This window comes from Schistocerca piceifrons, chromosome X, assembly GCF_021461385.2.
Source record: "Schistocerca piceifrons isolate TAMUIC-IGC-003096 chromosome X, iqSchPice1.1, whole genome shotgun sequence".
In the NCBI taxonomy this organism is placed as follows: Eukaryota; Metazoa; Arthropoda; class Insecta; order Orthoptera; family Acrididae; genus Schistocerca; species Schistocerca piceifrons.
The window spans coordinates 2,797,575-2,811,892 of record NC_060149.1 but is presented as its reverse complement, the minus strand read 5'-3'; the positions used below and the strand labels follow the sequence as shown (position 1 = coordinate 2,811,892).

At 38.6% G+C, this 14,318-nt stretch overlaps 1 protein-coding gene across 1 annotated transcript in view; it reads right to left on the bottom strand.

Annotated features, from left to right (window-relative positions):
- Positions 1-14,318, bottom strand: part of LOC124721923 (protein-associating with the carboxyl-terminal domain of ezrin) — a 79,150-nt gene that overhangs the window by 50,654 nt on the left and 14,178 nt on the right. The window contains 3 exon segments of the mRNA XM_047247076.1: positions 6,440-6,521; positions 6,523-6,580; positions 8,465-8,654. Coding sequence (XP_047103032.1) covers positions 6,440-6,521; positions 6,523-6,580; positions 8,465-8,654 — 330 coding nt within the window.

The window sequence follows — 14,318 nt, the reverse complement described above, 5'->3', positions numbered from 1 at the left end:
AATCACAAACTTTTATATAGATTTAAAGTTGTGACTCTTTCAGGCACCAGAATTGTCCTGGCCCATTATCTGTGTCCTTGTAAGTGTCACAACTCCTCAATGGTTTTTTTTTCTTTTATCATTTGCTGAGCAGCAAATTTTGCTTGGCCTACATGAAGCAGAAACAGTTCTCACAGAGCTCTTGCTGTGTTTTGCCCTAATCGCACACCTACCTTTTCCAGGACCTTCAGTCTTTTGTAGTTTCCACCTTTAAAAGTTACTACATCATCAGACACTGCTAACTAGAGAGTCATGAGGCCAACAGAAACATTTTTAGGCACATGGCACCACACAACATTATTGAAGGATTCATTCAGATTCTGGGTCTTATGTAAACATTTCTTTAGTAGCTCTGCATTTACCAAATCTTTGAATATATGTTTGATAGCATCACTGCTGCCAAAGATTACCAGAAAATTCAGCTTGTCTACACTACACTAGAGGGTGCGGTCGCTTCAGACACAATAATCTGGTTATTTACACTTCCTTCACTGTCTGCATACATTTTTTTCGAAAACTTAAGACACAAATTCGTATGTGACGTACCTGTCAACCCCAATCTTGACTTTGTTAAACATACTTTTACAGTCAGTCATTTTACTTATGTATAAAAGAACAATATATGCAATTACATTACAGAAATTGCTGGCTAGCACACTATTTTTGTACAAACTAATGCCAGAAACAAAGGTCTGATTTGTTTATTTGTAATGGCAACCTCTGTGATGTAGCAGTGGTAACAAAACAGGCAATTCACAGGCTTCTAGACTGTTGGGTTCCCAAGATATGACTCTTCAACTCTGGCACTGTATACGAGATGCCGAAAATTATCTATAGTGTGTCACATTTAAACTATTATTTGAAGGACTTAAAAGTTGTCTCTTTTTAGAGTCTGATATACCAAACTGTTCAGCACAGTCTAAAGTACATATGGAATAAGAAACAGAAAATGTCCAATTTTATACAATCTGACATACAATTTTCCCTTAAAAATATCAAACAACACAAGCATTATGTATGGCCTCACTTCTATACCAATTCAGAGCAGTAATGTAGTTAATATAACTAAGTATTGTAAAGTAATTTTGTAGTGCAACTACAACAGCCTAAGAATTATCATATGCACCTCAATCTGTTGGACATTTACAGGTTTTGTGACAAGTTTGTTACCACCTTTTAAATGAAAACACTTAAAAGATTTTTTGACTTATTCCATATCCATCAGGAAAATTTCATTTGGGACCTGTGGGAGGTACATTAGCATATCCTTTTTTTTCTTTGCAAATGTTTTTTGTGTGTTCTCATTTTCTGACATACTCTGCATCCTGTATGATCTCCTCACTATGGATCTTTTGGAACAGAAAGTCCATCAAATCTAACTGCATCAAGCTCTCATTTTACAACTGTTAAGTTGAAATCTCCACCATTATGATAGCATGGTCAAGAAGTTTACTCACATCCTGCTTCATACTATACCTGAAGTATTCTGCCACTGCAGCTAGTGAGGAAAGTGATGTTTCTGATCCTTCCCTTCACTCAGAATCCACGACTTTCTAGTTAGACATGTCACCACTGGCATCCAGCATATCCTTTCGACATAAATGCCAACCGGAATTTAAGATTTCACTTTATCTTGTGCTGTTACTTTGCATCCATGTTTTCTAGTAATGAAACTATTAGATTGCTCATTACTTCATAAAGTACCCTTGTTTTTAGTTGTCCAATGGGTTTCTGGCCATCTGCAGGTACTGTTGTTTCTTCATATCCATTTTCTTGCTGTGTTCCTTAGCCACTTCACCATGCTTCCTCCAATCTTACACAAGAGCTACACCTTCTCATGTTTACCAACTTAATCCAAATTTATGGTATAAGCCAGGCCAGAAATGAAGTATATAAAATATGTGTTAATTTGGTAAATTTATTATGTTGGTTCATGAGCTTCATTGGGCATGAAAGAACACTTACTAGTACTGTAAATGCATTTAAAAGTGGCATAAAAATCAGTACTAAAACCATCACAGTTTCTCATCTTCACTGCGACTGAAGTTAATGCAGACCACAAAAAGCATACACTGATAAAAACTATTGGTTACTTTATTATATGCCTAACACTTATTCCCAAATTGAAGTAATTGTAAATGTACATTCAGTTTATACACACACACACACACACACACACACACACACACACACACACACACACACACACACTGTTCTCAGGAGGTCGTAGTTTGTCCCTGTAAGCGTATAATTGGCCATGTCTTAAAGAGTCACACTTACTAACAAAGTATGGCTGAAGTAGTTGTGGTTCACTGAAGTGTTTTCTTTGTGAATAGCCACTATTTACTGTTGTTATTTTTCTTTCTCTCAATATTCTGCTATTCATTTTAATGCTCTCTTTTGAAACTTCCCTCTCCTCTTCAAATTGTTACTGACAATAGCTGCTCCTCTCCTGCTGCTTTCTAATTTTCTGCCCAGTTTATTGTCTTATTCCCCTCACTTTCCTTACTTCAATCTGTGTTGTTGTTATTGTTGTTATCATCATCGTCATCATCATCATCATTTGTAACATCAACAAGCAAAATTACCCTAATTGTTTGATGTGTAATAGTTAATCTGAAAAGTTGCATATGTAAGTGATAGTGCCATAGCCACTCTAGATGAATTGAACAAAGGAATTTAGCAATCAACTAAGCCAATAAACCATTATAGTTGATTGAAACCTTTCTTGAATATGTTTACTTGTATTATTCCCCTGAGCAAGATCTTTATCGAACATGACTAAAGCTGGAGAACATTAAAAATGAGAGTAGCTTGATTTGTTACAAGTGTGTTTAGCTAAAGCAAATTTTTACACATATGCTCCACAAACTCTAGTGGGAGACACTAAAACATCGAGGTTGTGTTCTCAGACTCTAAGAACTCACATATTAAGAGGAGCCAAGGAATACATTACTATCAACCTCATATGCATCATGCAATGACAATGAGGGTAATATCACAGAAGATTGGGCCCATATGGTAGACTACAGCATCAAGCAATTTTTTCTTTCCAAGGAACATGCGTGTGTTAAATATGAGGGCGACTAATGATACTGATACTCTCAGCCACAAACTTCCTCCAGAAATTTTACAGTTTAAAAGTTGCTCAAAGCATTCTTTCTACCATTCTATAATTCTGGTCCAGCAAGTAATTAGATTCCATACTTCTAAATTTCTGGAAAGCATTCAACACGGTGCCCCATTGCAGGCTGTTAACAAAGGTACAAGCATACGGAATAAGTTTACAGATACGCGAGTAGCATGAAGACTTCTTAAATAATAGAACCCAGTATGTTGTCTTTGATGGTGAGTGTTCATCAGAGAAAAGGGTATCGTCAGGAGTGGCCCATGGAAGTGTGATAGAACTGCAGTTGTCTCTATATGCCTAAATGATTTGGCAGACAAGGTGGACAGCAATCTGCAGTTGTTTGCTGATGGTGCCGTGCCATACAATAAGGTGTCGAAGTTGAGTGACTGTAGGAAGACACAAGACAAAATTTCCCACTGGTGTGATGAATGACAGCTAGCCTTAAATGTGGAAAAATGTAAGTTAATGCAGATGAGTATAAAGATCAAACATGTAATGTTCACATACAGTATTACTAGTTTCCTGCTTGACACAGTCAAATCATTTAAAATATCCGAGCGTAACACTGGCAAAGCGATATGAGGTGGAACAAGCATGTGGGAACTGCCGTAGGGAAGGTGAATGGTCAACTTTGGTTTATTGGGAGAATTTTAGGGAAAGAGTGGTCCACCTGTAAAGGAGACCACAGACCTAATTTTTGTGTACGGTTAAAGTGTTTGGGATCCGTACCAGGTCAGATTGATGGAAGATATCAAAGCAATTCAGAGGCAGGTTGCCAACTTGTTACTGGTAGGTATCGAACAACACGTAAGTGTTGCGGAGATACTTCGGGAACTCAAATGGAGAATCCCTGGAGGGAAGATGATGTTTCTTTCAAGAAACACCATTGAGAAAATTTAGAGAACAGACATTTGAAGCTGACTAGCAAACGAATCTACTGCCACCAACATACACTGTGCATAAGGACAGCGAAGATAATATATGAGAAATTAGGCCTCATACGGAGGCGTACAGACCGTTGTTTTTCCCTCGCTGTATTTGCGAGTGGAACAGGAAAGGAGGTGACAAATAGTGGTACAGGGTACCCTCCGCCATGCACTGTATAGTGGCTTGTGAAGTATCGATGTAGATGTAGATGTAAATGTAGATCATTAACAAGTATCACAGAAGAGTAGTATCTGTTTCCAATTCCCTTATCTCCCAAACACATGATCACCATTTCCTTCAAAGTTTTATTCTGCTATCATACTAAAGAAATTACCAGGTAATGAAGAACAACAGAAGTCCAGAAGATGGAATCCAGGCAGAAGACATTCAAGCTGGAAGACAGAGACCCCACAAGAAAATTCACTGACTTATCTAGAGGATCTGGATTTTGTAGGGGATCCCAGAAGACTGGAAAACAGTGGTCATCTGCCTAAACACAAGAAAGGTGACAAATTGGACTGCACGAACTACAGATAAATTGCCTTCCTGAGTGTTTATTATAAGATCTTGTCAAACCATATACTAGATAGAATCCAGCCGTTTGCAGAAGAAGTTATCACTGAATATAAGGGGTTTTTCAGAAAGGGCTTTTTGACTGTCGACAACATCTGTAAGCTATAAAGCTATGACAACTCACTAAAAATATGTGGGAATATTGCAAAGATCTGTACGTGCTCATCACAGATTTTAAGATGGCATATGATTGCATCCACCGGGAGAGCCTGATGGATTGCCTAACTAAGTTTGGAATACCTAAGAAACTTTTACCCATAGTTTGTCTCTGATTCAAAAGTTGAAGTGAAGCTTGAGAACCTAGTCATGAAGAGATTTGACGTAAACGCTGGGTTGAGACAAGGAGATCGCGTGTCACTGACATTGTTCAACTGGTGCTAGAAAAGATAATGACGGAAGATTTCTTTAATAACGTCCAAGGGATTGAGGGAGAGAGTGAGGAAAATCGCACATCTTGCATTTGTTGATAATTTGGCCCTGACGTGCAGATCTATGGAAGAACTGATGCAGATGAGCGACAGCGTGGAGGCGGTAGGGAACAGATTCAGTCTCCTTGTGAATGAATCGAAGTCCAAGCAGCGTCTGGTAGTCTGAACGTGACCATAGAAAAGGGTTCATAATTTTAAATATCTGGGGGGGGGGGGGGTTTAATCTTTACAGGAGCCGCATCATGTGAGGCATAAATCAAAGTGAGGATTGAAGCCACAAACCGATCATACATCAGTCTGGGTCAGCTTTTTGAATTGTACAGTCTCTCAAGGAATTTCGAACTCCAGTTGAACAAAACAATGATCAACCCGAAGGGCTGTATGGTTGCGAAACTTGCAGTGTCTGAAAAAAGATTTTAATCTTTTCATTTCTGAGCAAAAAGTGTTAAGGATACAAGATACAATCACTGGAGAAAGGAACTGGCATAACTGTGAGCTGGATGAAATTTACAATGGACCAAACACTGTAGGGCTTGATAAGAAGCAAGCGGCTTGTATGGGTAGGACATGCCACTCGGATGGACAAACACTTATGGCCTTTGAAATCCCTGTTGAAGAAGACCACTAGGAAAACCACAGAAAAGGTGAAGAGATAGAGTCCATGAGGACTTGTCGCAAATCATCATAGAAGGTATTTGGCAACATATGGTACTAAACAGTACACGGTGGAAAAGGAACCCTGTAGCTGTGCACAGTACTCTGGGCCTGACACTGTAAAGTAAGAGCCTACCAAATTAAAAGGGTCTTGTACCATCTTTATCTCCTTTCTCATTGTTTTTGCAGAGTGATGGACAGTTTTATCATTGACCTGTCCATGAACAACAGCTTTAAATCAGCCGAGAGACAGATTTCTTCACAATAAATCTCAAAGTATGCTTGTACTGTTACCACATAAATACAAAAATTTAACACCAGCCCTCTATAAAATTTAAAATATCAAAAGCACATCATCATGTTGCTTTGAGCAAAATAGCCACTCAAAGAAAACATAGAAGTTTCAGTCACATAAAAGGCTTTAAATCTCAGTGCATCAAACAGTCATTCATCCTAAATTTCACAAATATGTGACAACTGCATAACATAAATGATAACAATATACTGTAAAGCAAAAAAATTGTGGAAGAATGAAAAATCTATAAAAGTAGCAACTGGAGTACAACTAAGCACTTAATTAAAAATGTAACTGAATGAACAGCTGGCAGTAAAGAACATTAGGCATTTGTTCCTTTCCTATATATCCATCAAAGCAGATAAATCCATAGAATTCAGAATCCAAACTTACCACTCCTAGGGCGCAAAATGTGAGGAAGAAGGCATTCCTGTGCTGCTGAATCCAATAACACAAGACGGGCCAACAATAAACCCACTAAGCTGTTTTGCGACAAGAGTTTCTGGAAACGTCAGTAGTTGGTCTACAAGACAACTGAAAAACAAAACATTTGAAAACAGTAAATTATTTAAATAATTTTTATTACACACACACACACACACACACACACACACACACACACACACACACGTGCATGGAAAGGGATGGGAATAATCATAAATTTGGAGTAAAAATAAGGAAATTAGCAAGAGGTGGGTGGAAGCTGGCTAGTGTGACTGGTGGCTGGGGGAGGGATGGGGGGGGGGGGGGGGGTTGAGGGTTTTGGGAAGCTTTAGAGGGGTAGGGAGAAATCGTTAAGTGGAAAACCACTTATTTAACATTAGAGTATATATTTTTTCCGGTGCTGTATTTGCATTTGAATTGCTCGTAATACCCGAGTCTCTTGCAAAAATGACTAATTTGCTTCTTATATTACTTTATGTGGAAGGTCTTTCTTGTATGAAGAACTAGGCACATGTGAAAAATTTATGTTCTTAAAATGGAAAAAAACTGATTAGCCATTGCGCCCTGAACAAATTTGCATGTGCATAAGGCAACAGGGTTATCCTTTTCTCTTTTTTGTTTACTTTTATACAACCAATCAGAAAACACTCACAAGGAGAGTTATTTGCATTGGAATCTCTGAAGAGGAGAAAATGACAGGGGGAGTTAGTGTATGAGTTTCTCAGGAGCCCCATTATACACAAGTTCATAAGGTGGGACTAACGTGGAGCACATAACACTGTGATGCAGACTGTTTATGAAGGATTGATCTATTATATGAATCCAGCTTTGTGACTGAGCATTGTTTCTGTAATTTGTTAGTGACCTATGCTGGAACTGGTTCAAAAGCTGCTGTGGACTTGTTAACCAGGGCACTGTCATACGCACACTTGCATGTACATGTACAATATCTTCATTTGCATGGATGCACTGACTTTTGCCACAGCTTTTCTCAGAGTTTTAGTGTAAGGAGCCATGAAACAAGAACTTGCAAGGTCTTTTATTCTTTACTGCCTCAATATGAAATTACTTTGATCACTCTTTTTTATTTTATTTTCTCGTAAAAAATATTAGGCAATTCTTGCTCCAAGTGGAGCTATCACCTGCACAATTTTCACAGTCGGTCACTGAACATGATGGCCTTGTGCTGCCTGTTGCCTTGCCATTACAACCTACTGTGGTGTGACCATATCTTTGGCATCCATAGAATCACACCAGATTGGACACATAAGGTGTCTTATCTTCAGTCGAATAAATCCAGCCTCAATTGAGCTTTGGAAGTATGGGCAAATTGAAGGTTAGGATGAAGAAGACAGTCTTTTGCAGCTCACTATTCCCTCTGCTCATGATATTGTCAACTTCGTTAACCTTCGACTTCCCATTCTTTATACAGTTGGGTGAAAAATAGCATTTTTCAACCACAAGTGTTCCATTACATTACACTGACAGGTTTTTATAGTTACAGCAATATTTTCAAAAGTGTTACTTATGTGAAAGGGGGATACTTGAAATGGAAATCATTACACAGTAGCCACACTGCAACTACCATTTCAATACCTCAAATAAATAAACGGCAATGATTTATCTATTAAAAGATACCAAAAATCAGGAACTACAACATCTCATAATCCATATGTTAGAAGTCACCAAATTACAGTTGAACACTATTCTGGAAGTGTGCTACAAGTAAAGTCACCATTTGTCAAAATGCTTGCTTAAGTGGGATGGATGTGCCACTCAATGAACAGTTTCTTTTTTGACACAATGGCTGAAGAATATTAAATGTCTCCTAATACCTATGAGAACAAACATTTCTGAATGTTTACATCCAATATAATTATATCACAGACAATAACAAAATAATGTTACATCATTAGAGAGCATTTTCATTACTCTAAAGGAAGAAAATAAGAAAGAATGCAATATTTTCAGTACCTGAAGAAAGATTTTTTTTCTTCTTCTGTTTTAACAGGCAATTCCACAAGAAAACTATAAACTCTAATGAAGTCATGACTGAAGAAATCATGAGTCAATAATGTAGATAATGTAGGACGTGAAGTATGTCTCACATTCTGAAGCTGTGTCTTTGCTAGTTCAAGGAACTCTTTCAAGGCTGGTACTTCATCTGTAAACAGCAATTTTTTTTTCAAAAAAATACATATCATGTAAAGATGTTATAGTGCAACTTATATTTACAGGACCTTTTTATTATGCGTTCTATCACTCATTCACATGTACATCACATCACACACCGATACATTTCAACAGCAGTGTTAATCAAAAGATAATTTATATAACTTTCCTTCCTTTCACTTCTTCATTCAAATTCTTTTCCTGATTTGATTTATACTCGGGAACACTTAAGCTTAATCAACAAAAACATCTATTAATACTTTCATTTGCTTAAAGAGCATCTCATCAATCAACAGTTTTGTTATAGCACAGCTTCCGATGCTTTCAAGTAGTGTCGCTAGTCAGATGTGAATAACTGTAAAACTATATTGCCAACGTCAATCTATAGCAGAAACATGAAACATTTTATGCTCATATTTTGGAGAGTAAAAATCTCCTCTGCAAGACTCAGTATGTATCCTGAAAACAGTTATCTTTAGAAAAATAATTCATTCTGTTTGTCCAGGAAATCTAGAAGGCAGTAAATAGTGCGAACCAGTATCATGTGGTGTTCTTCAGCCACCAGAAGGCATTAGTTACAATTCCCCACCAGTGGACAGTAATTTGAGAATACAGAATATCAAACCTTTTTTATGACTTACTTGAAGACTTTCTAGGAAACAGAAATAAGTACTTTGTTCTTAACAGGATAAATGGTCATATAAGAAATTAGTTCTGGGAGGACCACAAGGAAGTGTTGCCATTCGCCATATACAGAGTGAAGTAGCTAGAACATGCCATCCTAAATATATCAAGAAAGAGTCAATATATCAAGGTGCAGTTTCGGCTAAGGTGTTGTGGGGAATGAAGTGAATGTTCTCATTTATGCAAGAAATGTTTAATGTTTACAGCTGCCAAATTATGACATCAAGGATTTTTTAATAGAACTTTATCCTGATATATTCGTAAAGAACTATACACTATTTCTGTGGAATTTGAAAGGACATCAATAACAAAACGTGGATGGAGCTTGATCAAACAGTAAAAACACAACAGTGCTGCAGTTCACTTCACCACTGTCCCAAGAAGAGAAGCTCTCTGGTCTGTCCACAGGCCAGGTCCCTTTGTGTCTGGGAACAAATTGGTGGGTTCTAGTTATTTATTCATGGACCCAGGTCTGCCGTGCATGCACGACAGGTCAGAGGTCACGTGCAACACATTTCAGAAGTTGCTACTGTGTCTCACTGCAATTACTTTGCACGATGTGACATTTTACAATCATTTTACTTACTGCAGTACATTTCTGCACTTTGAAAGTAGTTCATATCATCAAGATAAAGTACGAACCACGCTAGAAAGAAAACTGTGGCAGTCGCTGACTCTCTGAGGCTTTGTTAAGTATAGAAATTCATAATACTTGTAAAATAATGGACGTAACACAGTGATGGGTAGTAGCCTATAATAATGAACATAGTACAAGAAACATTTTATTGGTGCTCACTATAGCATTGCTTTATATTACTCATCCCCCCCCCCCTCTCCAACCACCATCTTTTACCAATCTTTCAAGGCACCTACATCTTTCTGAGATTATTTCCATAATTATTGTCAGAATTTTAAATTTTTCTTTGCAACTACAAGAAAATGGGTATTTTTGTCACCAACAGCATTTCATTTTGTTAAAATAAAGCATCATCAGTGATCTGTAATGAAACTTTTTTACAATCTGGCTTGCCTTCTGCACCTTAAAAGATGTTTTGTGTTACTAATAATACATTATGTCCTATTTTTGCTCACATCAGGAAATGCTGTCTACTTGCATATTTTTGAGGTATTCTCTCATTTGGCAATGTTGTTGGTTTTTATAATGCTTTGGTCCACAGTTGGAATAACATCTAGTAATGTTTTAACAATCTCTCAGTACACCATATGTTTTTTTCATATTCTTGCTTGTCTAATATCCATGTGTCAATTTTCGCAAACAACGTATTTCACGCGGTACAGATTTATAAGTTTTTCAATGTGTTCATTTTACTATACTTGTAGCAACTAAAACTTGCTGTAACCTGAAAACCACACACTCATCAGTTGGTTGGTTGGTTTGGGGTGTAAAGGGACCAAACTGCAGGGTCATCAGTACCTACACTCATTAGTGGCAAATTTCGAGTATCACCTACATTCCCTTGTTGCCATGTTAAAATTTGCTTCTTTTGTAAAAATAAAGAGCAATTTTCACACTGTTACCTCGCTAACATCCTAATGAAGTTGCAAATGTAACGGAATCCTGAAACAATAGTTTGTTAAATGAGGAACTGAGGACAAATCAGGTCAAAAGCTTATGCAAACGCACATTCTTGGTATAAATATGCAAATTCTTCACTTACCTTGTTGCAAAGCCACAGTAACCCTTATTTCACCAGCTGCAGATGACCCAATAAATTACACCATTCCATTGCGAAAGTCTGTAGTTACTCATATATTGCAGTACATAGGAAAGTTCCACTTGTCTACCATATGGCAAAATACTCTTCTCTTTGTGCATTGTCATTTGCCAAAATGTTGTTTCAATATCTCAAACCATTTCTGAGATATGAGGGGTGTTATGAGCATTTCATTCTAGCTTCATTGCCTGCGCGCGTAATTGCAAATGAGTCTGATACGTAAAATCACTATTTTCGAGATCGGCAAGGAGACCAACTCTCAAGTCTAAAGATATATCCAGTACATAGCAGAGATGCTGAGTCGCAATAGGCACAACAAAAAGATACACACAATTATAGCATTTGGCCATTAAGGCCTCTCTCATCAAAACACACACACACACACACACACACACACACACACACACACACACACACACACACACACACACACACAGTCTCAGACAACTGACACCACACTGAGAGCAGCAGCACTAGTGCATGGCGGGAGTGGTTGTTGGTTGGTTGGTTGGTTTGTTTAAAAGAGGGGGAAAAGGCCCAAACTACGAGGTCATCGGTCCCTTGTTCCTAATAAAGCAACGCCACAAGTCTGAGAATAAAACAGACGAGACATATAACACAAAACAGAAATAAAGTACAGACAACAAGAACGAAAGGCAATGAACACTAAAAGGAGCAAAAGAGGACAAGAAAACAGAGATATGCAAGAAACAGTTAGAAGAGAGTAAAACAAGGAAGCAGATTACAGTGACTGGGCAACCACGAAAATAAAAACGAAAAGCCAGTCATCCTGCAACATATTAAAACCTTCACCCTAAAAGCACTAGGGTGGAGGACACAGAGGGATAAAGGACATGCACTAAAACTCAGATTGAATGATAAAACCCACCCACATGGATGAAACGTAAAAACAAATCAGCTGATGAGGCATTGTCTGCTAAAATCAATGATAACGAGTCCAGCAACCGGAGATGAACTCGCAGGGAGGCCAAAGAAGGACAGAGCAGTACATTTCTGCACTTTGAAAATAGTTCATGTCATCAAGATAAAGTATGAACGATGCTAGAAAGAAAACTGTGGCAGTCGCTGACTCTCTGAGGCTTTGTTAAGTATAGAAATTCATAATACTTGTAAAATAATGGACATAACACAGTGATGGGTAGTAGCCTATAATAATGAACATAGTACAAGAAACATTTTATTGGTGCTCACTATAGCATTGCTTTATATTACTCATCTCCCCCCCCTCTCCAACCACCATCTTTTACCAATCTTTCAAGGCACCTACATCTTTCTGAGAAGTTTATCCAACCTCCGCAGGCAACGATACATTTCCTCCCTGTAGAGGTAAACAATGTGAGACCTTAACTTTTCCCGGCGAATTGAATGTTCAAATAACTTACGGGTTTGCTGCCGGCAGCAGTAGAGTAAGGTTGGAATGTGCATTATCGTTTTTATTGAAGTGTCGAAATCATAGTGTGGTTCCAACGTTTGCTAAGGTTGTGCATCATATTAATTCTCCTGCCGCCAATCGCACCAAGCAACATGCTGGTTTAGCTCTTCTCCGTGAAAGGATCCACTATACTCGCCGTCAATTAGATTTTGTTTCTAAGGAATTATTTCAGCTTCATTTAATGATGGTGTCTAATGTTTCTGAATTTTCTTGGGATTGGGTGGATGGTGCCTCTTGGTCGCAGTCTGACTAGGAATTTCAATCTGTAACTGCTCGTCATTCGGTGAAGCTTGACCGTTTCCTTGGCTCAGTGTCTAATTCTAATTCTCGACATTCTGTGACCAATCTCATTGAGAAAACGTTTGACGACGCAGCTTTGTCTGTGCTGGGGAAATGTTTGAACTTCGCACCTATGCCTAAGAGTTTGCCAGTCGTTGATTTTATTAGTTCTATCGAACGGGATGTTTATAAACTACCTTCCGAGGTTGTGGAAGAGGTTAGGAGGGAAGCTTGTGTGTTGACTGGCGCCCGTCCACCCCAGTGCAACATTACAGCAGCTGAGGCGGCTGCTTTACGTTCACTTAGAATGGATCCTGATATTGTTATTTTACCTGCGGACAAGGGTAACGCCACCGTTTTGTTGAACAAGCACGATTACATTCAAAATATGCAGTGTCTACTTTCTGATTCGGCATATCGCAAAATCGGTGCTGACCCTACTAAGAGTGTTGAGAGAAGGACAAATAGCCTCCTGAAGAAAAGTTCTTTGTCAAAGGAGACTATAAAGAGTATTAATTCTTGCTGTGCTGTATGACCTAGATTATATGGCCTCCCTAAGGTCCATAAAGAGGCTGTCCCATTGAGGCCTATTGTTTCTAATATTGGTGCTCCGACATATCGTGTAGCTAAACATCTTGCTAGTTTGTTGAGCCCACTAGTAGGTAGGTGTGAACACCACATTAATAACTCTGCAGATTTCTTACGTCGATTGCAGGGATTGCGTTTGAATGACTCTGATATTTTAGTCAGTTTTGATGTGGTTTCTCTTTTCACTCGCATTCCTCTCTCTGATTCGTTGCAGCTAATTGAGGTTAAGTTTGGTGTCGAATTAATAAATTTGTTTCGACATGTGCTGACTTCCACTTACTTTTTATTCAATGGTCAGTACTACGAACAGACTCGTGGAGTTTCAATGGGAAGCTTGTTGTCACCTATTGTGGCCAATAAGTTTATGGAGGACTTTGAGGAACGCGCATTGGAGTCAGCGACCTTGGAACCTGCATGTTTTTTTTCAGATATGTAGATGATACTTTTGATGTGTGGCCTCATGGTAGATAGAATTTAACCTGGTTTTTGGAACATCTGAATTCAATCCACCCGAATATTCAGTCCACTATGGAGGTGGAAAAGAATGGATGCCTTCCCTTCCTTGATGTGTTGGTCAAAAGGAAGACTGATGGTACGTTGGGACATTCTGTTTATAGGAAGCCCACCCACACTGACTTGTATCTGCGAGCTGATAGCTGTCACCATCTAGCTCAGCGTGAAGGAGTACTTCGCACCTTGGTTCACAGGACCCACGTTATCTCAGACCCTAAAAGTTTGGCAGCTGAGCTAGCACGTCTCGAAGTCACCTTTCGTCAGAATGGTGATAGTGAGAGGCAGATCAAACGTGTGTTGCGCTATCAACCTTCTGTACAACGGTTGAGTGACGATAGCAACGAAGTGGCACCTAAGTCTATGGCCTTTTTGCCTTACGCAGGAAGCATTTCCAACAGGACTG